This window comes from Tachyglossus aculeatus, chromosome 14 (assembly GCF_015852505.1).
Source record: "Tachyglossus aculeatus isolate mTacAcu1 chromosome 14, mTacAcu1.pri, whole genome shotgun sequence".
Lineage (NCBI taxonomy): Eukaryota > Metazoa > Chordata > Mammalia > Monotremata > Tachyglossidae > Tachyglossus > Tachyglossus aculeatus.
The window spans coordinates 11717443-11743049 of NC_052079.1; the positions used below are offsets into that span (position 1 = coordinate 11717443).

Sequence of the window (25607 nt, forward strand, 5' to 3'; positions counted from 1 at the left end):
GGTGCATTTCCTGCCCACAGCGAGCTCAAAGTCTATGGGGGAAGACAGACATTAAAATAAATCACAGATAGGTATGTAAGTGCTGTGGGGCTGAGGGCGAGGTGAATATCTAGTGCTTAAAGAGAATGATTCGGACATTAAAATAAATCACAGATGGGTATGTAAGTGCTGTGGGGCTGAGGGTGAGGTGAATATCTAGTGCTTAAAGAGAATTATTCCTCTTTGTTCTCCCCGCTAACTTCCTGCCCTCCTCCTCTGCCTACTTTATTCTCCTCATATCTCCACTCTGTTCTGTACCCAGTAGTGGGGAAAAAAGACTTGGGAACTTATTGCATCGTTCCATTGAAAATCTATTTTATTTTCAACAAAGCCATAAAGTCCTGTAGCAAGAAGGAAGGTATTTGGAGCAAGATTCTAATTACAGATTTGTGACAGAATTGCCCATCCATTTAATTCTGTATTCTGATCTGACAGAGGGGAGAATTGGAACAGAGGAGAAAGCCTGGATCCCAGCTGAGAGATATTGGAAGCAATCTTACATCAGTGAGACCGGAGGGGGACACACGTCTTGTGAGCAGAGTCCACTGTATGGAATAAAATGGGACAGAAGGCAGGCTTGCAGCTGGTGAGTTTGGAAATGAAAATCATTCAGTGCTATTTATTGAACACCTATTGTTTGCAGAGCACTGTACTGAGCTCTCGGGACAGAATACAAGATGTGATCCCCAAGGACAATTCACAGGGCAGATAATCTGCTCAAGTGTTTATTAACAGATGAACTCTAAATGCACACACATTTTAAATTGAGGTAACAGTATTCTTTCAGGGAAATACACTAACCAGATTATAAACAGTGTTGATTTCCCTCTCTCCCTGGGAATAACTTTTCACTTTGGCTAGTAATATCAAAAAACACTTTGCATTCCCCCACTAACCCCAGTAACATTAATGAAAAATGGAGAGGAATATGCATAGACTGCAACGTTTTGCTGAGACTAAACAGGTGTGACCAGAAATGGAATTCCTCCCTCTCAAGTCTTCCATCTCTGACCGATTTATTCCCTTCATGAACCTCTTCTCCCTCCTCTTCTGTGAAATGGGGATTGAGACGGTGAGCCCCATGTGGGACAGGGACTGTGTCCAACTTGATTACCTTGTATCTATCCCAGTGCTCAGAACAGTTCTTGGCACGTAGTAAGCGCTTTACAAATACCATAATTATTTGTTATTATTATCCATCTGTAAAATGGAGATATCTGCTCTCCCTCCCTCTTAGATGTTCAGCCCCTTGTGGGACAGAGACTAATCTGATTATCTTGGGTCTACAAAGAGCGTAGCACCTACTAAGTTCTTATTTAGATTCCATATCTATCTAGCCTACTGACTTGACCACAACCTACCAGGAAAGATCTTCCCTGCTTTGCTCATTCAGCTCCAGGAATGAAAATAGTGCTGCTATCTCAGCTGGAAAAATCGATTCCCCTGAGGCCCAGTGAGCAATAAAGTGTAGGAAAGGGGCTCCAAAGAACAGGTCCTATTTAGTCAGGAGAAGATGAAGCTGAGGTTCCGTTTACTTGCCATCTTCAAGGCTGAAGGCCTGTGCCTCTGGAGATAGTAGCCAGTTGCTCTCTCTTCCCCTGGATCCCAAGGAGAGACAGACTTAAACTGCAGCAGGTGAGATTTTGGTAAACCAGATGGAAGAGTTTCCTGCTATTGAAGTCCGTTCACTGTGGAAACAGCTTCTGAGGAGGCCTGGAAGCCTTGATCAAATCCTCCTCCAGCTGGGGTGGTTTATTCACTCATTCAATCATATTTATTGAGCGCTTACTGTGGGCAGAGCACTGTACTAAGCACTTGGGAAGTACAAGTTGGCTGAAGTGTGACGCCCGCTTGGAGACGGGAATGGCTTGGATGGCCTCTCCAGTTCCCCTCTCTCTCCTTAACCGGCTCGAGTGACTCGGCACTCGTGTGGCTTCAGAAAAGCCACCGTGGCGTCATTTTGTCCCTGTCCCTGAGATGAGACGGACAGGAGAGATGGGCTGTTGGTTTCAATTAGGCCAGAGCAATTAGTCCACTGGCAACATATCTCTGGGTGTCGCTGAGCTCCAGCAGGATAGGCCAGTAAAGGCCAGCCGGCCCCCGGACGGGGCCACTCTGGCTGCTGCACTAAAGAGGGGAGCTGCCGTCTCGTCCTCCCCCAGCCTTGCGAAGCAGAGTATTTTCCAAATCAACAGTTTTGTATGCCAAGGGGCACGGCCTGCTTTCATCTTGCGCATTGACACAAACCACCTTCTCCGGGTGAAAAAGACCAGGCTTTGGAAAACAAGCCAGGCCCAAGGCGTCTCCGTGGCCACCTGGCCGGGTGGGTGTCCTGGCTCGTTCACGTCAGGTCCTTGCCTGTGGGCCACCAGACGCTCCCGGAATCTTCCCGAGCGTAGCGAAGGCATCGTTTGTGTGTTTCCTACGTTTCTCTGTTAATAGTGCAGTCTCTCTGGGAACCAAAACGTAGGGACTGATCTTGTTTTGTCAGGGGGGTTTGGCTACAGGAACAGCAACAGCTCTGTCAGGTCACTGAAGTTCCCGTGTTTCTGCTGTGTGATCTGGGGCAAGTCACTCAACTTCTCTGTGTCAGTTACCACAACTGTAAAATGGAGATTAAGACGGTGAGCCCTCTGTGGAACAGGAAGTGTATCCAACCCGATTATCTTGTATCTATTTTAGTGCTTAGTACAGTGCCCGGCACATGGTAAATGCTTAACAGATACCATTAAAAAAACACTCCACCATGAACTGCTCTAAGACCTTGGGCAGGTTCCTTAACCTTTCTATGCCTCAATGTCCTCATTTGTGATATAACTGAAATAAAAGCCCTTTGGGGGAGGAAAAAAAGTGCTATGCCAATTCATTGTATCGTTAGGCATGCCTGTGGCTATTCATATTTATTTGGCACCTTGAGACTGGCACGTTTATCGAGAAACATTCTAAAGAGTGCGCTGCCTGTTCCCCATCTAACCAACTGTGAGCCTAGCTCAGAGCGAGGGCTTTTAGTCGCCCTCAATCCTGTGACCCCACCAAAGCTGCAGGAAAAAAAAAAAAAAAACCTCTCCCAGGGCCAACAGCTCCAAAACATCTGACAGAAAACATAAATGAGGAGCAGTACCAGTCGCCAAAACTGTCAGGCACAATAAAGCTCGAGAGAGTCACCGCAGCCACCCCCAGCCCACTCAGCTGCCCACAGGTCCAGGAAAACAGACCTCACGGGGGACAAGGAAATGACAGTCTTCGCAATTACACTCCTGGCAAAACACATAAACCCTGAGCCATCAGGAAGGGCCGGCCGATAAGTGAAGCAGTGTGGCTCAATGGAGAGAGCCCGGGCTTGGGAGTCAGAGGTCATGGGTTCAAGTCCAGGCTCTGCCAATTGTCAGCTCTGTGACTTCGGGCAAGTCACTTAACTTCTCTGGGCCTCAGTTACCTCATCTGTAAAATGGGGATTAAGATTGTAAGCCCCACGTGGGACAACCTGATCACCTTGTATCCTCCCCAGCAATTAAAACAGTGCTTTGCACATAGTAAGCGCTTAACAAATGCCATCATTATTATTATTATCATTATTATTATTATTATTATTATTATTATTAAGAAGCCACAAGAGACTGCATCTGGAGAGGCTGCTCTTGGGCATAGCAACTATCCTTCTGGTCGTTCCACTTCCAAGGGCCTCTTCTTCCTGAACACACCCAAAGCCAACAAATTCAGGCAATTCCTAGCATCCTTCGCTAAGTCTTTTCTGCTTTCTAGAAATTTCGATCCAGGGAGTTTACAAGTCTCTTACTCAATCAGTGGTGTTTACTGAGTGATTACTGAGTGCTAAACACTGTTCTAATTGCTTAGGAGAATACATTAATAGCAAAGCAGGCAGTCTCTGCCCTCAAGGAACAACTAATCTAATGGGAGAGCAGAAGCAGGAAGATGAACAAGAATATAATAGGAAAAAGTGGAAATATGTCAGGATGAAATAGTGGAACAAATGATTTAGCTTTGTGCCCAGTCTGAGCTCACTTTTACCATGACACCGAGGTGCCAGGATGTGCAGATGCAAATTAAATGATGATGATGATGATGATGGCATTTATTAAGTGCTTACTATGTGCAAAGCACCCCTCTTCTCGATCCCAAAGGCCACTTAGGGCTACCAGTGGCCACGGGGTTACAATTACTGTCCCCTTGACTTTCTCTCTGGTTAGTTTTCATGTGGGGCTCAAAGACAAGACTGCAAGAAGCTCAAATTCCTATGTCACATAGGAAGGAGCCAAAAAAAAGGGTTGACTTGGTCCAAAAAGTAGAAATGCTGGCTAAGACTGCAAAGAGAGAAGGTTTATCGTCTGTGGCCAGGAATGAAGGCCTCGATGCATTCATTATGGAAGGCAAAAATTAAAGCGATTGCTTCTACAAATGAGCCCTAAAACATCACTCTGTTCTCTTGGTATTATCAAGGAAAGATGAATGTGCTGAGCGGATGGATTGATCGCAAAATGATCCAGAGATTCCAGGGATTTGAGAGAAAGCTGAGCGTGAACGATCACTTCAGACAGAGTGCCGCTTCCCCTTGAAGAAACTGTCCGAGTCCTCTCCAAAGCTCTTACTGAGATTTTAGAGCTGAAATGAAGAAAATCTGGATTCGTAAGAAGGCCATCCGGTGAGTTGGAGGAACCAAATCCAAACTTGGTATCTTTTTGCATTCTGTCAGTTTGCAAGGTGTTTCTTCTAAAACATAACCACTGGGAAAACTAAGTCCTGACTTTATTATTAGTGTTACTGAATTGCTCTATGTTCAATATCTTGGGGTAGCCTCTTGCCTATGTAAAATTGGGCTGATCTCATTTTCTGTAAATGATTTTTTTCAGTGACCTCAAAAATGACAAGTTTCCATCCCCAAGAAAATTTTGCCTGAAACACTATTTTTTATGGTATTTGTTATGAGTTTACTATGTGTCAACCACTGTTCTAAGCCCTGGAGTAGATACAAGTTAATTAGGTTGGACACAGTCCCTGTCCTACATGGGGATCGCAGTTTGCATAGGAGAGAGAACAGGTATTGAATCCCCACTTTAAGTTGAAGAAACTGAAGCACACAAAAGGTAAGCGACTTTACCTAGGTCACCTAGCAGGCAAGTAGCAGAGCCGAGATTAGAACCCAAGTCCTCTGAGCCCCAAGCCCATGCTCTTTCCACTGGGCCATGCTGCTTCTCTATCAATGCAGTCAGTCAACTGAATACAACTCGTTCAATCAGCGTTCTTCATTGAGTGTTTGCTGTGTGCAAAGCACTGTGCCAATTGCTTGGGAAATTGTAATACGATAGAATTGGAACACACAAATCCCTACCCACACGACTTTACCAGAATGATATCATTGTAGACCAAAAAACCTGACCTTTCAGTATCAAAGTATGCATGTTTTTACAGTTTGCTTGTAACTACATAAGTTTCTGAGCTCTGCCCCTTAGGCCCAGTGAGTACAATTTTCTGGGACAGTAATCACGGCCTACAAAAAACATTTGTACAATGTTTTCATGGAATTTCGGATGAATTCTCAGTTTGTTCTTTCTCCTGTTGCAATTGTTATATGCACATCAGGATCCCCTCTGACTTGGAAGGTGTGGGAGAATCAGCAGGGTAGCTCAGTCTCCCCAATGTTCCCAGGATCCCAGCTCTCTGAGGGGAACATCCACTTCCCAAGCGCTTAGTACAGTGCTCTGCACATAGTAAGCGCTCAATAAATACGATTGATGATGATGATGATGAAGGTTTCAGGGTTTGGGGAATGCTCTGTACGACCTCACTCAGGGGTGGATTTAGAGCCAGGCCAGATTGTGTTGTTGCTCCCTCCCTCCACCCTTTTTAAAGGTACCCCAAATTTATTCATTTACTCCTATTTCTTGAGCACTTACTGTGTGTGGAGCACTGTACTAAGCACTTGGGAAGTACAAGTAGGCAACATATAGAGACGGTCCCTACCCAACAACGGGCTCACAGTCTAGAAGGGGGAGACAGACAACAAAACACGTAGACAGGTGTCAAAATCTCAGAATAAATAGAATTATAGCTATATGCACATCATTAACAAAATAGAGTAATAAATATGTACAAGTAAAATAAACAGAGGAGTAATAAATCTGTACAAATATATACAAGTGTTGTGGGGAGGGGAAGGAGGTAGGTCGGTAGGGGCGGGAGGAGATGAAAAAGGGGGCTCAGCCTTCCAAAATACAGTTTTGCAGTGTAGTGCTCCATATGGACAGGGAACCCATCACTTTTTTTCCTGTTCTTTCCTAAGCATCTAGTTCAGGGCATTGCAAGAACCATAACAATAGTGGTCTAGGTTAAGCGGTTACTAGAGAAGCAGTGTGGCTCAGTGGAAAGAGCCTGGGCTTTGGAGTCTGAGGTCATGGGTTCAAATCCCGGCTCTGCCACTTGTCAGCTGTGTGACTTTGGGCAAGTCACATCACTTCACTTCCAGTTACCTCATCTGGAAAATGGGGATGAAGACTGTGAGCCCCATGTGGGACAACCTGATCACCTTGTATCCCCCAGGTGCTTAGAACAGTGCTTTGCACATAGTAAGCGCTTAACAAATACCATCATTTTTATTATTATTATTATTTATTGAGTGCTCACTGTGTGCACGGTGCTGGAGTATTGCTTGTGGCTCAGGGGAAAGAGCCTTGGCTTTGGAGTTCGTTCATTCATTCATTCATTCATTCAGTCGTATTTATTGAGCACTTACTGTGTGCAGAGCACTTACTGTGTGCAGAGCACTATACTAAGCGCTTGGGAAGTACAAGTTGGCAACCTATAGAGACGGTCGCTACCCAACAGTGGGCTCACAGTCTAGAAGGGCTCAGGGAGTCAGAGGTCATGGGTTCAAATGCCGGCCCCGCCACTTGTCACCTGCGTGACTGTGGGCAAGTCACTTCACTTCTCTAGGCCTCAGGTCCGCCATCCGTAAAATGGGGATGAAAACTGTGAGCCCCCCGTGGGACAGCCTGATCACCTTGCAACCTCCCCAGCGCTCAGAACAGCGCTTGCATTATTATTATTATTATTATTATTATTTATTACTATTATTATTATTATTGTTGTTGTTGTTATTATTATTATTTCACGCCCCGGGAGGGAGGGAGGGAGAGAAGGGGGGAGGGTCCCCGAGGAGGCGGTCCCGCCCCCCGGGCCCCGCGGTCCCGCCCCCCGGGCCCCGGTTCCTCGTGCGCGCTCCGGGGCGGCCTATATGGAGCCGGAGCCGGAGCCGCGGGCCGGTTGGTGCGCTGCCCCCTGGGCGCTGGGCGGCACCAGGCCGGCCGTCCGTCGTCCCCCCCACCCCCGAGCCCCGCGGCGGGCGGCAGGTGAAGTCGTGTGGATTGAGCGCCGACTGTGTGCGCAGCACTGCACCGAGCGCTTGGGAAGGACAAGGCGGCAACGTGGAGAGGCGGGCCCTCCGGGGGAAGGGGGGGGGGGGCGGCCTGGGGACCCCCGGCCTGGGGCCCGGTGGGGAGGAAGGGGAGGGAAGCCAGCCAGCCGGGGGACCGGAGGGCGGGACGGAGGGAGGGAGGCCCGGTCCTCTCCGGCCGCCTCACTTCTCCCGGCTCCTCTACCCCATCTACCCCCCTCTGCCTCCCTCTAACCCCTCTGCCCTTTCTATATCCCTCTGCCCTCTGTGTCCCCCTGTGCCCCCCTCTGCCTCCCTCTGCTCCTTCTAACCCCCTCTGCCCCCTCTGCCCCTTCTACCCCCCTCTGCTCCCTCTGCCCCCTCTGCCCTTTCTATATCCCTCTGCCCTCTGTGTCCCCCTGTGCCCCCCTCTGCCTCCCTCTGCTCCTTCTAACCCCCTCTGCCCCCTCTGCCCCTTCTACCCCCCCCTGCTCCCTCTGCCCCTTCTACCCCCCTCTGCTCCCTCTGCCCCTTCTACCCCTTTGCCTCCCTCTGCCCCCTCTAACCCCCTCTGCCTCCCTCTGCCCCTTCTAACCCCCTCTGCCCCCCTCTGCCCCTTCTACCTCCCTCTGCCCCTTCTACCCCCCTCTGCCCCTTCTAACCCCCTCTGCCCCCCTCTGCCTCCTTCTGCCCTTCTAACCCCCTCTGCCCTCTCAACCCCTCCTACCCTCCTGTGCCCCTTCTACCCCCCTCTGCCCCCTCTACCCCCCTCTGCCTCCTTCTGCCCCTTCTAACCCCCTCTGCCCTCTCTACCCCTTCTACACCTCTCTGCCCCTTCGAACCCCCTCTACCCCTTCTACCCCCCTCTGCCCCCTCGTCTACACCCCTTCTTCCCCCCTCTGCCTCCTTCTGCCCCTTCTAACCTCCTCTGCCCCCTCTACCCCCCTCTGCCCCCCGCTCTGCCCAGGTCGGAGCCCCTGGCAGCACCATGCCTTCCGCCTGGACCTTGCTGCTGTGCCTCGGTGGGTATCCCGCGGCCCCCCGGGGTCCCCTCCCGTCCCGTCCCGTCCCGTCCCGTCCCCTGGCCTTCCCCCCGGGGGTCCCCTCACCCGGCCCGTCTCCCGGCCCCAGGTGTCTGCTGGCAGCAGGCGGGACCCGTGACCGGCCACGACGACCACCCCGGTGAGTGACGGAGGGACCGGAGGGGGAGGGCCCCGGGAGGGGCCGGGGGGCCCTACGGGCCTGGGCCCGGACCTCATTCATTCATTCACTCATTCATTCCATCGTATTTACTGAGCGTTTACTGTGTGCAGAGCACTGGACTAAGCGCTTGGGAAGGACAAGTTGGCGACATAGAGAGACGGTCCCTACCCGCCAACGGGCTCACAGGCTAGAAGGGGGAGACAGACAACAAAACAAGGAGACAGGCCTCAATAGTGTAGACAGGTGGCAATGCCTGTCTTGACTTACCAACCGAGGGGGTTGGTGGCGGGGAGGGGTGTGGTGTGTGTGTGTGGGGGGTCACCTTTTTCCACCTCCCCCACCCCCAGCTCTTCCCCGAGCCCCAGGAGGCATTCCCTGCCCGACCACCAACTCGAGAAAGTTTGGCTTTTAAGGGTGGGAAAGAGCAGTTGTGAGGCCCCTATGGGCGCCCAAGAGGACAGAAGCCTGCTGGGACCATCACAATGGGGCTGTGTTTCATTCAATCGTGTGTATTAATAATAATAATAATAATAATGTTGGTATTTGTTAAGCGCTTACTATGTGCAAAGCACTGTTCTAAGCGCTGGGGTAGACACAAGGTAATCAGGTTGTCCAATGGGGGGCTCACAGTCTTCATCCCCATTTTACAGATGAGGGAACTGAGGCCCAGAAAAGTGAAATGACTTGCCCAAAGTCACACAGCTGAGAAGTGGCGGAGCCGGGATTTGAACCCACGACCTCTGACTCCAAAGCCCGTGCTCTTTCCACTGAGCCACGCTGCTTCCCCGAGCAGTTTACTGAGCGCTGATTGTGTGCAGAGCACTGGACTGAGCGCTTGGAAAGGACAGTTCGGGCATCAGATGAGACAATCTCTACCCAAAAACGGGCTCGGTGTTTTTGACGGTGGGAAGAAGGAGGGTCACGGGGGGCCGCTCCCTCTTTCCAGCTGATCTGACCAGGCAGCAGAGCATCACCCTTCCCATTGGTTAACCTTCCCTCCCCAGCCTCAGTTTTCCTAGCTGTAAAATGGGCAGGGAGATCCTGAACTGTATATATATATACATATATATACCTCTATATATGTATATATGTTTGTACATATTTATTACTCTATTTGTTTATTTTTCTTGTACATATCTATTCTGTTTATTTTATTTTGTTAGTATGTTTGGTTTTGTTCTCTGTCTCCCCCTTTTAGACTGTGAGCCCACTGTTGGGTAGGGACTGTCTCTATATGTTGCCAACTTGTACTTCCCAAGCGCTTAGTACAGTGCTCTGCACACAGTAAGCGCTCAATAAATACGATTGATGATGATGATGATGATGAACTCAGTAAGACCGTACCTGCTGTCATTACAGGGAACGGTGGGGAGGGAAGAGGGTAGACGGTTGAGAGACCTCAATCTTTGGAAGCACGCTATTGTACTCTTCCCTGTGCTCGTTAGTACAACGCTTAGTACAGTACCATTGCATTTATAGACCTGCTGGAGGGGTGGAATAAGAGTCCATGCCACAGCACTCATTTATATGCTAGGGACTGTTCAGGGTGAATGCACCCCTAAATCCCAAGGCCTTATTCCCAGACCCCTTTGAGAGGAGCCAGTCCTGAACTTTGAACAAGCCTGTGTGGGTCCTCAGAGGAAGAGAGTGTTCTGAAAAGCAATTCATCTTATTTCTGCAGTCCTTGCTAAGTGCAGAGCACTGTACTGAGCTCCTGGGGGGGAATGCGCTACAACAGGATTAGCAGACATGTTCCCTGCCCATAACAAGCTTACAGTCTAGAGGGGGAGTTTAGGGGGTAGATGGGGAGGTCTTGTCAGGGGAATGTGAACTGTAGGTCACTGGGACCCATCCTCTCTAGTCAGTGATGGAGGTGGACTAGAATGTGTAACTGGAAATGCCTCATTTTTATCCCAAACTGCCCCTGCCCAGTGGGCCATTTTCTTTCATCTATGCAGTAAGATGGCTTCGGTTGTTTGGCTGGTGGCCTCAGGTTCCACTTCCTAGTTCCTCTCCCACTTGGATATTAATAATAATAATGGCATTTGCTAAGTGCTTCCTATGTGCCAAGCACTGTTCTAAGCGCTGCGGGTGGGGGGCGGCGGGGGGAACGAGGTAATCAGGTTGTTCCACTGGGGCTCACAGTCTTAATCCCCATTTTACAGGTGAGGTCACTGAGGCCCAGAGAAGTTAAGTGACTTGCGCGAGGTCACACAGCAGACATATGGCGGAGCCGGGATTAGAACCCATGACCTCCGACTCCCAAGCCCGGGCTCTTTCCACTGAGCCCCGCTGCTTCTCTGGCGCTGTCCGGGGGGCTGCCGTTCCCACGGGAGACCCCTACCCGGGAGCTCAAGGAGCCGAACGGGTTGTGGAGCTTCCGGCCCAACCCGTCCCCTGCCCGCGATATTCTCCCACTTCCTCATGAAGCACCAGCCAGGGCTCACCTAATCTGAATTTCTCAATAGAAATTTCGCTTTTCCTTATAAACATCCTCTGGTCCATTTTCAACAGTCAGTTTTAGTGGCGTGGAGGAAAGAGAAATGGCATATCCCAAGCAACATTCACGTTTCCCTTCATGGTTTGCATGCTCGTGGTGGAAGACGATTTTAAAAGGTCACTTTCTGCCCTGAACTGCTTTGGAGAAAAAGTTTTCTTTCTGTAAAGATGGAGGAGAGAGATTTCCTTTACTGAAATTGCGTTCAATGTGATTTTCTTTTCACTGTATACTTTGATTTTAAATCTTGCCACACTTGCAGAACCTTTCCTTTACTGAAATTACGTTCAGTGTGATTTTCTTTTCACTGTTATACTTCGATCTTAAATCTTGCCACACTTGCAGAACGGTGTGATCCGAAGCCGTATCAGTGAGTTGGCTGGCCCTCATCTGGCCGACTCACTTTCTGTCTCCAGAAACGGGAACTTGGAGTGTCACTCACGTACCTGCTCCATCAGTCGGGCTAACAAAACGAGGTCGGAGAGAGCCCGTGGCTCTCCCGGGCCTCTGGGAGAGAGATTAATGGACCGGTGTATTTGTGGGGGGTTGGAGGCGGTGGAGGATGTTGACGTTTTACCCTCTTCTTTCTCTCCAGCCCCAATGGCTATCACGTGCTTTACGAGAGGGCTCGACATCAGGAAGGCGAGAGCTGACGTCCTCTGCCCCGGGGGCTGCCCTCTCCGGGATTTCTACGTCTTCGGGGACACGGTGTACGCGTCCCTCTCCAGCGTTTGCGGAGCTGCTATCCACAAGTAAGGCCCGCCTCAGAGGACGCACGGTGAGCCGCCCATGGTGGCTGTCTCCTGTGAGCTCGCCCCGTCTCTGTTCAGCGCCCTGGAAGCAGCGTGGCCTAGTGGCTAGAGCACAGGCCTAGGAGTGAGAAGGTCAAGGGTTCAAATCCCGGCTCCACCGCTTGTCTGCTGTGTGGCCTTGGGCAAATCGCTTCTCTGTGCCTTAGTTACCTCATCTGTAAAATGGGGATTAAGACTGTGAGCCCCATGCGGGACGGGGACTGCGCCCAACCCGATTTGCTTGTATCCACCCCAGTGCTTAGTACGGTGTCCGGCACCTAGTAATCGCTTAACCAATACCACAAGTACTAATTATTATTAACTTTCCCAGCCACCCATTTGGCCCATCCATTTCGGGGTTGGGGGTGGGGCCTCCCTCGATAATCCTCAAACCCTTTTTGGCAGGTTTTGCTATAACCCATCTCCTCTGGCATTCTTTAAAAGGAAGATAGGTCCTTAGGCGGGTGGGAGCCCACTGTTGGGTAGGGACTGTCTCTATATGTTGCCAACTTGTACTTCCCAAGCGCTTAGTACAGTGCTCTGCACACAGTAAGCGCTCAATAAATACGATTGATGATGATGATGGGAGGGCCGGCTTCAGACGCGAATTAAGTGGGGCCGTTGCCGCAGGGCTCCCTGGCAGGAGGGCGACTGCAGCGTGGTCCCTGGGAAGCCGGGGGTTAACACTCCGACAGCGGCACCTGACTAAAAAGGACACTGAACTCAGTCCTTCAATCCAGGATCTTCGTAAATAGAGCTTACGGTTTCTATTCTGCACCATCGAACGACTGTTGTGTCGAAGTAAAATAGCCCTGTAGAGAGAGTCCAAACAAAATCAGAAGATTCTGTACAGAAATTGAATTTGAAAGGAACTCACGTAAAAGAGGAGCTTATTATTTTATACCAGGTATCTAGTGTCACAATTTGCAGTATGTAAACGGCTCTGTGAAGGTTTCTTAGCTGACCATAATACCTCCTCTCTTTTGGTGCCAGCATATGCTTCTAATGCATCCCATTGTCATGGAAATCTCAGCAGGTTGTATTTTTCTCCCTTAAGCAAATCATACTATAGGCTTCCCTCCCCCGACTCCCATCGAACTTGCCCGAAGCTGTCTGATGTGGGCACAGACCGCACGTGCATTTTACCATGTGCTTGCCCAAGCTTCCCTACATTTCCCTGAGAAGCAACATGCCTAGTGGAAAAAGCAAAAGCCTGGGAGCCAGCGGTTCTAATGCCGGCTCCATCGATTGCCAGTTGTGTGTCCTTGAACGAGTCACTTAAATTCTGCGCCTCTGTTTTCTCATCGATAAAATGGGGATTAGATGCTGTTTTTCTCCTCCCTAAGACTGGAGGCCCTGTTTGGGACAGGGACCGTTTCCAGTGTGATTATCAGCGTGGCTCAGTGGAAAGAGCCCGGGCTTTGGAGTCGGAGGTCGTGGGTTCAGATCCCGGCTCCGCCACTTCATCGTCATCAATCGTATTTATTGAGCGCTTACTGTGTGCAGAGCACTGGACTAAGCGCTTGGGAAGTCCAAGTTGGCAACATCTAGAGACAGTCCCTACCCAACAGCAGGCTCACAGTCTAAAAGGGGGAGACAGAGAACAAAACCAAACATACCAACAAAATAAAATAAATAGGATAGATCTGTACAAGTAAAATAAATAAATAAATAGAGTAATAAAATGTACAACCATACCTTACAGTGCCTATTTATTTATAAATAAGTAAATAGAGTAATAAAATGTACAACCATACCCTACCTACCAGTCCCTACCCAACAGTGGGCTCACAGTCTAAAAGGGGGAGACAGAGAACAAAACCAAACATACTAACAAAATAAAATAAATAGATATGTAAATAAATAGAATAGATATGTAAATAAATAGAATAGATAGATATGCCACTTGTCAGCTGGGTGACTTTAGGCAAGTCACTTCACTTCTCTGGGCCTCAGTTCCCTCATCTGGGAAATGGGGATTAAGACTGTGAGCCCCCCCCATGGGACCACCTGATCACCTTGTAACCTCCCCAGCGCTTTGAACAGTGCTTTGCACATAGTAAGCGCTTCCGTCGTCATCATCATCAACAGGGACCTGGGAGAAGCAAGAAGGGGCAGGGACCGTGTACCAATTCGATGGTACTGTATTCCCCCAAGTGCTTAGGATAGCGCTCCGCGCGCAGTAAATGCGCAACAAATACCACTGATGATGAATTGATCGGGTCAGAGGTCCCCCGGAGAAATGCTCTAGGGTCAGGTGGTGTTCAGTCAGACTTCTGCGTGCATCGCGTTACCCTGCGTGTACGTGTGGAGTAGCACGGTGACATCGTATGCAACAGGACGGGGCTACTAGACTTCTGGAGCCAGCCCTCGGCATGGTTGGGGGGCAGCCTGCTTGGAGAGGCGTGCCCAGGGCCGGGGCTAGGCCACAGTAGAGCCGAGGGGCTGTGCCCGCTGCTTTTTCCCTGTGGGCATCGTGAGGCTGCTTAGGGGGGTCGTCGAGCTCGGGAGGGGACGCAGCTGGGAGAGCGGACCCCCGGTGGACCAGCCATCGGAACCATAGCAGCGACGGACGAACGCTCGTGCCTGGCAGGATCCCGGGACGGTTTTCCGGGGCGGTACGACGTGACTGCCCTGTCTGTCCCCCCGCACCCTCGTGAGGTAGGGGGGCCCTGGGCTCGCCCTTGCCTGCTGCCGCAGCCCCCGTTGCTGTGTTACAGGGGGGTGATCGGCAGTTCTGGAGGAGCCGTGCGCTTCTACGGCCTCCCGGGGCGAGAAAACTACTCCTCCGTCAACGCCAATGGTATCCAGTCCCAGATGCTCACACGCTGGTCCTCCTCTTTCACAGTGACAGGTAAGTGCCCTTGGCTTCTATTTTACAAAACTTTCCCGAGACTTTCATTCCTTCAGTCGTATTTATCGAGCGCTTACCGTGTGCAGAACGCTGTCCTAAGCACTTGACCTGTCCAGGCCGACAAGCGCGGGGATTTGGGTTTCCAGCCAAGGTGATGATCCCTCGTATCTGGAGAATGTGTTGATTTTCCTCTAACGTGAAAGACCGTATCTTCTCCTCCCAGCGACCCTGGAAGGGAGGGAGAGGCAGGTGTTCTTTGTTTCACTTTGCTGATAGGGAAACCGAGACCCAGGGAGGTTAAAGTGATTGATTTCCTCAAGGTCACCCAGCAGGCTGACGGCAGAACCGGTACTGGGCCCCAGGCCTCCTGACTCACGGACCCTTGTTATAATAATAATAATAATAATGGCATTTATTAAGCGCTTACTATATGCAAAGCACTGTTCTAAGCGCTGGGGAGGTTACGAGGAGATCAGGTTGTCCCACAGGGGGCTCACAGTCTTAATCCCCATTTTCCAGATGAGGGAACTGAGGCACAGAGAAGTGAAGCGACTTGCCCAAAGTCACACAGCTGACAATTGGCAAAGCGGAATTCAAACCCAAGCCCTGCTGAGAGCTCACCTCCTCCAGGAGGCCTTCCCAGACTGATCCCCCTCCTTCCTCTCCCCATCCCCCCGGCCTTACCTCCTTCCCCTCCCCACAGCACCTGTATATATGTATATACGTATTTATTATGCTATTTATTTTATTTGTACATACTTTTTCTATTTATTTTATTTTGTTAATATGTTTTGTTTTGTTCTCTGTCTCCTCCTTCTAGACTCTGAGCCCACTGTTGGGTAGGTACTGTCCCTATATGTTGCCAACTTGTACTTCCTAAGCGCTTAGTACAGTGCTCTGCACACAGTAAGCGTTTAATACGATGGCCCGATTCCAAAGCCCGTGCTCTCACCAATGAGCCACACTGCCTCTCTTCCAGCTTTTACGCTCCAGACATTTGCTTCGCCACTGAAGGGGTTGGCAGGCTGGTGGAGCGGGAAGTTTAGGAGGCACAAAGGGTGCTACCGGGTCAATTCAGGAGACGGGCTAAGGGTCATCTACTGCGATACCACGCTGAGCACCCTGCCTCATAGCCCAGGGCGCAGCCATGCTTGGAAACAATGTATGCTCATATAGAGCGTAGCCAGATGCTCTGCGCTGCCGGCATCCATCACCTCCCACGGGCCTGGTCGGGGAATAGATCAATCAATCAATCGTATTTATTGAGCGCTTACTGTGTGCAGAGCACTGTACTAAGCGCTTGGGAAGTACAAGTTGGCAACATATAGAGACGGTCCCTATCCAACAGTGGGCTCATAGTCTCAAAGGGGAGACAGAGAACAAAACAGAACATATTAACAATATAAAATAAATAGAATAGGTATGTACAAGTAAATAAATAAATAGATGGCGGGATGACCCGCACCACCCAGCTTCCCTCCCGTGCTGGGAAGCGCACACAGTCCTGCCTCGTTTGTCAACAGAGACTCAGCCTGGAGCCCTGGAGGCCACCGGACGGGCGCCGGCCACAGCACGGCCCGCCGCAGGTAGGAACGCCGATCCCAGCTCCCTGCCCCCTTCCCTTCCGGGGAAACGGCCGGGAAAGTTGGAGCGATTCCGTCGGCACGGAGTCGCTCGATCCCGCGATTAGGTGGGCGTCTTGCTCGACGGAGGGACGGTCTTTTGGCTTCCCTGTGTTCAGCCGGCCTTCCCTGTGCTAGCCGGCTCTCTGCTGCGTTTCAGGGAAACGACTGAAGAAAACCCCAGAGAAAAAGATGGGAAACAAAGGTAAGGTTCAAAATGGCCAGGGGAGGCATGGGGGTTAGGAGGCTTGCCAGGCCCTGCCTGGCAGGCCCAGCCGGGCGGGCGCTGTGACCTCCCGACTCTGGGTCTCCCTAGACTGTAAGGCGGACATCGCTTTCCTGATTGACGGCAGCTACAACATCGGCCAGCGCAGATTTAACCTGCAGAAGAATTTTGTGGGGAAGGTGGCCGTGATGTTGGGCATCGGGACGGAAGGACCGCACGTGGGACTGGTGCAAGCCAGGTTCGGTATCCGCCCTTTTCAAAGCCGCTGCGGAGTGGTGGCGCGGGGGACGGAGAGACCACGGCTGCTTGTTGGGCCAATTGGATTCTTCTGACAGAAAGTAGGAGTTCGGAGAGCCCAAGAAACATCTGTCTCCCTCAGTTTCAGCTTCTCTATCTCTCTTACCTTCCCAAGGGTCTAGGTAGAATATACTTCCCTGTCCCGTTTCCCAAACGAAGAAATCGAGAACTGCTCCCACTCCCTCCGAACCCCATCACCGAATTGGAAGTTGCAGGTCCCCGGTGTGGGGTCGGCTTGGGCCGTTCGGCACAGTGGCCCCGGGTGGGACGGGAGGCCTCCCTATGGAGACGCCACTTCTCCTGGAACCGTGTTGGGTGGTCCCTGCCGGCGACCCCCCGCAAACTCCCTCACACTGCCCACCCCGTCACCCGCCGGCAGTAATTCTGGTTTTCCTCTTCATCAGCGAACATCCCCAAATTGAGTTTTCCCTGAAGAACTTCACATCTACCAAGGATGTTTTATTTGCCATAAAGGAGATCGCTTTCCGTGGGGGCAACTCCAATACAGGTGAGAGGCGGGTCTCGGCCCGTGGGCCGCCCCCCCGGTTTGGGCCGCGCAGTCCGTGCCGGCTGGCTTTCCCGGAGAACGCCGTTGTGCCCCGTGCGAGGCTTCCCTCCACACTTTGTCTAGAACGCCGTTAGGGAACTGGGGGATGCAGATGTGGAAGTGGGGGTACGAGGGGATGGGGTGATGGAAGAACTGCGCGATTACGCGTGGGCAGCGTCAGACACGGTGAGTATGATGAGTTTTCCTTAGCGAGGGAACTACAGGGAAGCGGGTGTGGAGCGGCGGCATTGGCAAGAATGAGGAGTGATCGTGCCAGGGAAGGGGACGGGACTTCTGTTTATGGAGAAGGGATGGGGGTGCAGAGTTAATGCACAGGTGCTAGATCATGAGCCACTTTGGGGTGCCAGGGGTGACGTCGTCCCCCTCCAGGGGTTTTCCCCAGTGCTCAGGACTACGCTTGGCCCAATGCAGGTGCTCCCTAAATACTCCCGAGTAGATGGGGCGAGACCTGGCGGGGTCGGCCCCAAGGGGCCGCGCTGGTGGGGCGCCGTGCCGCGCCCGACGGCCCCAGCACGCTCCCCTCCCGCCCCAACCCAGGAAAGGCCCTGAAGCACACGGCCCAGAGGTTCTTCTCGGCCGACAGCGGCGTGAGGAAGGGGATCCCCAAGGTGGTGGTGGTGTTCATTGACGGCTGGCCCTCGGACGACATCGAGGAAGCCGGCATCGTGGCCAGGGAGTTTGGCGTCAACGTGTTCATCGTGTCTGTGGCCAAACCCACCCCTGAGGAGCTGGGGATGGTCCAGGATGTGGGCTTTGTGGACAAGGTAAGGAGTGGGGCCTTCCTCGGGGGTGGGGGGGCGGCTGACCTCTCCTCGGGGCTCAGCACGTCCCGATGAGTCAATGGTATTTATTGGACGCTTACTGTGTGCGGAGCCTGGGAGAGTATGTAGAGTAAGTAGACTAAGTCCCCGCACTCAAAGGAGCTTATGGTCGAGGTGGGAAGAGACATTTAAAATAGACAACAGATAGGTGGAGGCAACTGAAAATAAGGATGTCGTTACCATCAATGATGCTGTACTGAGGCCCTGGGAAAGGTAAAGATGGTAGAGTGGGTGATCTTGTTCCTTGCCCACTAATAATAATAATAATAATAATAATAATAATAATGGTATTTGTTAAGTGCTAACTATGTTTAAAGCACTGTTCTAAGCGCCGGCGGCGGGGGGATACAAGGTGATCAGGTTGTCCCACGTGGGGCTCACGGCCTTAATCCCCATTTTACAGAAGAGGGAACTGAGGTTCAGAGAAGTTAAGTGCCCCAGGTCACACAGCAGACACGTGGTGTAGTCGGAATTCAAACCCGTGACCTCTGACTCCAAAGCCCGTGCTCTTTCCACGGAGCCACGCCGCTCATCAGAAGGCCCCTCGAGGGCAGGGATCACGTCCACCACCTCTATTGTATTTTACTCTCCCAGGAACTTTGTGCGGCGTTGTGCACAAAGTAAGCGCTCAATAAATGTCACTGTACGACTGTACTCTCTCCCAAGCACTTAGTCCAGTGCTGTGCACGCAGTAAGCTCTCCAGAAATACCGTCGCTCTCTGTATGGCTGCACTCTCTCCCTAGCACTTAGTCCAATGCTGTGCATGCAGTAAGCTCTCCAGAAATACCGTCAATCTCTGTATGGCTGTACTCTCTCCCAAGCACTCAGTCCAACGCTGTGCACGCAGTAAGCACTCCAGAAATACCGTCAATCTCTGTATGGCTGTACTCTCCCCCAAGCACTTAGTCCAATGCTGTGCACGCAGTAAGCTCTCCAGAAATACTGTTGTCGCTCTCTGTATGGCTGTACTCTCTCCCAAGCACTTAGTCCAATGCTGTGCACGCAGTAAGCTCTCCAGAAATACTGTTGTCGCTCTCTGTATGGCTGTACTCTCCCCCAAGCACTTAGTCCAATGCTGTACACGCAGTAAGCTCTCCAGAAATACCGTCGCTGTCTGTATGGCTGTACTCTCTCCCAAGCACTTAGTCCAATGCTGTGCATGCAGTAAGCGCTCCAGAAATACCATCGCTCTCTGTATGGCTGTACTCTCTCCCAAGCACTTAGTCCAATGCTGTGCACGCGGGTAAGCTCTCCAGAAATACTGTTGTCGCTCTCTGTATGGCTGTACAATCTCCCAAGCACTTAGTCCAATGTTGTGCACGCAGTAAGCGCTCCAGAAATACCGTCAATCTCTGTATGGCTGCACTTTCTCCCTAACACTTAGTCCAGTGCTGTGCACGCAGTAAGCTCTCCAGAAATACTGTCGCTCTCTGTATGGCTGTACTCTCTCCCAAGCACTTAGTCCAATAGCTGTGCACGCAGTAAGCACTCCAGAAATACCGTCGATCTCCGGACTAGATGCCGACCGCGGGCAGGGCCCGGTCCTCTGTGCGGAGCCCCCGTTGAGAAGAACAGAGCCGGTCTCCGGCCGCGGTCCTTCCCCGTGGATCTTCCGGCCGCCGGGCGGGCCGAGCGGCCCCGTCCGCCCCCCGGCCGTGGGGGCGTCGGGGCAGTGGCGCGGCTCTGTCTTCCCCAGGCCGTCTGCCGGAGCAACGGCTTCTTCTCCTACCACGTTCCCACCTGGTTCGGCACCACCAAGTTCGTGAAGCCCCTGGTGCAGAGGCTGTGCACCCACGAGCAGATGCTGTGCAGCAAGACCTGCTACAACTCCGTCAACCTCGCCTTCCTGGTGGACGGCTCCAGCAGCGTCGGCGACGGCAACTTCCGGCTCATGCTGGACTTCGTCACCCGCGTGGCCGACACGTTCGAGATCTCCGACGTCGGCGCCAAGGTGGCGGCCGTGCAGTTCACCTACGACCAGCGGACGGAGTTCAGCTTCACGGACTACACCACCAAGGAGAACGTCCTGGCCGTGATCCGGCGGATCCGCTACATGAGCGGGGGCACCGCCACCGGCGACGCCATCGCCTTCACCGTCCGCAACGTGTTCGGCCCCATGAGGGAGAGCCCCAACAAGAACTTCCTGGTGGTCCTCACCGACGGGCAGTCCTACGATGATGTCCGGGGCCCCGCGGCCGCCGCCCACAAAGCAGGTCGGTTCTCTGCCCTCTGGGGAGGTCGTTCATTCATTCAATCGTATTTACTGAGCGCTTACTGTGTGCAGAGCACTGTACTAAGCGCTTGGATAGTACGGGCTGGCAACATATAGAGACGGTCCCTACCCAACGGTGGGCTCGGGAACTGGTCCTTGTAATAATAATAACAATAATTGTTATCAATACCGTCTTACCTCCTTCCCTTCCCCACAGCACCTGTATATATGTATATATGTTTGTACATAGTTCTCTGTTTATTTTACTTGTGCATATCTACTCTATTTATTTTGTTAATATGTTTGGTTTTGTTCGGTTACAAGGTGATCAGGTTGTCCCTCATGGGACTCACAGTCTTAATCCCCATTTTACAGATGAGGGATCTGAGGCCCAGAGAAGTGAAGTGACTTGCCCAAAGTCACACGGCTGACAATTGACAGAGCGGGGATTTGAACCCATGACCTCTGACTCCAAAGCCTGGGCTCTTTCCATTGAGCCACGCTGCTTCTCCAACCTCACTTTGCTGGGTCTCAGTTTTCTCACCTGTAAGATGGAGAGAAGATACCTCTTCTCCCTTCCTCAGGCTCTGACAGAAGGTGCCCCATCTGATGATCTTGTGTCGACCTCAGTGCATAGCAGCACGGTGCTTGGCCCATGAACACGATTACTGTTCCTCTTATCGGCCATTCGGGCTCTGATGCCGTGAGGCTTGGGGTCATGGTACGAGGAGGAGAGAAACAGCAGGCGAGTGGCAGAGGCAGGATTAGAACCCAGGTCCTCGGATTCGCAGGCCTGTGCTCTTTCCAACTGATCACGCTGCTTCTCTAGGGCAAAGGTGGAATGCTGCAGGGAAGTTACTTCACTTCTCTGGGCCTCAGTTCTTCTGTTCTCCCTCCTCCGCAGACCGTGGGCCCACGCGGGACGTGGGCTCTGTTGGACAACTCACTTGTACCTACTCCAACGCTCAGAACAGGGTTTGACATATAGTGAGCACTTAAATACCATAAAAAAGAGGGTCGGGGGGGAGGGACTGACCCACCTTCCGACAAAATGGAGATGTGGCTCCAAACCACTTCTCCAGCGACCCTTCCACCTCACCTGGAAAAAGCTCTTCTTTTTTCTTTTAATGGTATTAAGCATTTACTCCATCAAATTCTGTTCTAAGCCCTGGGGCATCCACCCCAGCCCTTAGTATAATGCCTGGCACATAGTAAGCACTTAAATACCACAAGTATTATTATATTAATCAGGGCTCTGCCAGTTGATTGCCATGTGACCTTAGGAAAGTCATTTAACTTGTCTTTGTTCCCTCAACTGTTAAATGGGGATTTTCTTTGTACTACTTTGCCTGGGAAATCGCTGTGGGACAGGCATCATGTCCAACTTGTGTCTACTCCAGCGCTTAGAACAGTTTGGGACAAACAGTAAGCGCTTAACGAATACCATGGTAATTATCTCACCTTGCTATTGATCTGTCCACTCTGAGTGCTCAGTAAATACTATTGATTGATTGATTGATTGAAAAAACAGCAGCTGAGCTAGCGAGCCCCAGGAACACAGAGCAGTGACCTGTACATATTTATTATACTTATTACATTATATTTATTATCATATTTATAATATGTGCATATTTGTACATATTTATTACTCTATTTAACTTGCACATATCTATTCTATTTATTTTGTTAGTATGTTTGGTTTTGTTCTCTGTCTCCCCCTTTTAGACTGTGAACCCACTGTTGGGTAGGGACCGTCTCTATATGTTGCCGACTTGTATTTCCCAAGCGCTTAGTACAGTGCTCTGCACACAGTAAGCGCTCAATTAATACAATTGATTGATTGACCTCACCGGGGAGGGTATCACGCAAGCTTCTTTTTAAGACTCCGTTTCCAGCCTCCTGCTAGCTAGTACTGTTTCTCGGAGCAGCCGCGCGCAAGTTAAATGAAGGGGCAGAACGGCGTGAACAACGGTGAGACACAAAAACGACTGTTCCCTGACCGGCTCAAAGGAGCTGACAGACATTTCCCCATTAGGTATCACAGTGTTCTCCATCGGCGTGGCCTGGGCCCCTCTGGATGACCTGAAGGATATGGCGTCCGAACCCAAGGAGTCCCACACTTTCTTCACCCGCGAGTTCGCCGGCCTGGAACAGATTGTGCCCGATGTCATCAGAGGCATCTGTAGAGATTTCTTGGACTCCAGACAGTAAAGGTGACATTTAGTTGACAGTAAGAGAAAACCTCTTTAGTGCTCTCTGCCCTTCTCTTTTAATGCAAATCAAAGGCATTATTCGGGTCCAATTGATATTCTCCCTGTAAAACGTTAACCTTGTGGGTTGTAATTCTGGCATGCTCCATTCGGCTCCCAAGGGTGAATACGATCCAAAGTTTAAACCACACGTGGTTTGTTATTTTCTGAAGGGACACTGTCTTTATAGCTACTGCTGGCTGTCTTTATTGTCCTTACAGAGGGGAGATGAAAATCTGTTTGGTTTGTTTTAAATAATAAGAAGTTTCCCCCAATGCCAGATGAGTTTTGGTCAACGACTGCCACTTCCTGCAGTCATTGCCAACTCGGTGAAAGGTAATGTCGGTTAGGGGTACACAAGCCTTCATCTATGACCAAAATCAAAGCTCTCTCCTTCAATCCGTTGTATAATAACAGTAATAATGGCATCTATTAAGCGCTTACTATTTGCAAAGCACTGTTCTAAGCGCCGGGGAGGTAACAAGGTAATCAGGTTGTCCCACGGGGGGCTCACAGTCTTAATCCCCATTTTGCAGATGAGGTAACTGGGGCACAGAGAAGTTAAGTGACTTGCCCACAGTCAGTTGACCATTGGTGGAGTTGGGATTTGAACCCATGACCTCTGCTTCCAAAACCCGGGCTCTTTCCACTGAGCCACGAGTGCTTTCTGTGTGCAGAGCAGAATATAACCAATTTGGTGGACACGTTCCCTGCCCACGAAGGCTGGCAATTTCTGGGGGAGAGAGCATTGGAAAAAACACTAATCCTTTTGCAGACACCTTAGAGCAGAGTTCCTTTATAACTGTACACTTATTAGAAGCATTCATTGTCGTATTTATTGAGCACTTACGGTGTGCAGAGCACTGTACTGAGGGCTTGGGAAGTACAAATCGCCAACATCTAGAGACGATTCCTACCCAACACCGGGCTCAGAGTCTAGAAGAACAGTCTATTTGACCTGTTGATAGCTTTTTGATATTTTTCTTTAAAATGATGGGAGTCACTGGCACCAAGGATATGTTACTCATCCTAACTGGTTGTAAAATGATAAGCATGTGATACCGAAGTGATCCTACTTATCGAGCTTTGTGTAGGTCATTTTTGTAATAACTTATGACTGGCTACGTATACTGAATATGGATGTTGGACTGCTTTGTATTTTTGTATTTATAGCATTAATTTTTTACCTGTAGAGACATTTGGCTCTTAAGAATTTATCAAGTTCAGGAGAAAGTTTCTACCTGTATCCAAAGATTTAGCTTTCAAGCTTATAAGAATGTGCTGCAAAATAACTTTAGACATGACAACCGTCATCTACTTTAGCATTTTATGTCAAAGCTGCTTTGAGTCATGGGTAAGGGACACGGCTGACATAAATAAAACAAAGGTTTTTAAATGATGAAAGCACCCGTTAGTTTTTTTCAACTTTCAGAAATGTTTCTGTTGACAACTGAAGATGGAAGCACTCAGAGTTTATTAGTGACGGGACAGCCTGAGCAGTTAAAACTTCCCAGTGGCAATCTTTCCTCCGTTCTTCATTTCAGGACTAGAGAGGGATTCCTCTATCCCATCGGAAGTTGTTATCCAGGGGGTGTGGGGACCTCTGAGGATAAAGACAGAGGGAGCATATAATGGGAATTCTAACGGCAGGTGTCTACGGGAGCTACTGTCTCTTCTCCACCATTTGGGTTACACTGTATCCCCTGGAACAAATATTGAGAGGCTTGGTTGGAGGTGAGCAGTGCTGGGAATGAAGCTGAATGGGTGATGAGGAAGAAGGAATTTGAGATAAAACCTTAGGAGCAAAGGGGCAAAGTTTCTTTAAAAAAAAAAAGTTAAAGCCTCTAGTTACTTCTAGTAAATTACCTTCACATTCCCTCGATGAAATAATTCCCTTTTGAGTTCTATTTTGTGAAGACCTAGCACTGGCGGATGGCTGAAAATGAACTGCTCCCTATTTACCAGCTGAAGCGTAAGTACCATTTAAAAGTCAATATGCTTATTACATTAATGTTCTCCGCTTTCTTAAAAGACTGATTCTAATAGGAATGTCAGCCAGCCATCAGGTACCTCTTCTCCAGGGGAAGACAGCTCCTGATAACCAAGTCAATTGGAAGAGTTTCTTGACTCTTAAGGAACTGTTTTATGATGAATTCTTGTTTACAAGCGATTAATCTTTGGAGGAGAGCGCAACAGTAAAAAAAAAAATGATGTGGGATGTTAGAGGAGAAAGCAAGAATTGAACATGGAGTTTCCAATCCCATGGCCCACAATTCAGCCTGTCCTCCCTGGGAAAGGTCTATTTTTTTCAACATTTAAGCACTTACTATGTGTCGGGTATCGTACTAAGTGCTGGGGTGCAGACAAGACAATTAGGTTGGCACAGTCCACGTCCCACGTGGGGCTTATCGAGTCTGAATCCCCATTTTACAGATGAGGTGACGGAGGCCCAGAGAAGAAAAGTGATTTGTCCAAGGATGCCCAGCTGACAAATGACAGAGCCAGAATTAGGGCCCAGGTCCTCTGAATTAGAAGCAGGCATCTGCTCCTAGGTCAGTCTCCTTCCCAAACTCACTGGGTTTCAATTTTGGCTGCTGGGCAGATGCGTTATCTGGCACAGGGTGTGGAGGGTCCCCACAGAGACATCAGCCTTTCTTCTCTTTTAGACTGTGAGCCCACTGTTGGGTAGGGACCGTCTCTATATGTTGCCAACTTCTACTTCCCAAGCGCTTAGTACACTGCTCTGCACACAGTAAGTGCTCAATAAATACAATTGATTGATTCTCTAGTAATGGGACGGTGCTAAGTTAAAGGGTGCCAGGCCCTGCACCGTTTACTGC

General features: G+C 50.4%; 1 protein-coding gene across 1 annotated transcript; it reads left to right on the forward strand.

Annotated features, from left to right (window-relative positions):
• The first annotated feature begins 8395 nt into the window (after window positions 1–8395).
• Window positions 8396–23247, forward strand: COCH (cochlin). The gene is made up of 11 exons (XM_038756429.1): window positions 8396–8448; window positions 8558–8608; window positions 11722–11878; window positions 14638–14771; window positions 16295–16357; window positions 16554–16598; window positions 16710–16857; window positions 17321–17424; window positions 18022–18248; window positions 20003–20519; window positions 22554–23247. Exons 1-11 carry the CDS (start codon window positions 8415–8417, stop codon window positions 22727–22729), a joined length of 1656 nt encoding a protein of 551 aa, XP_038612357.1. The 5' UTR covers window positions 8396–8414; the 3' UTR covers window positions 22730–23247.
• Window positions 23248–25607: the final 2360 nt, after the last annotated feature.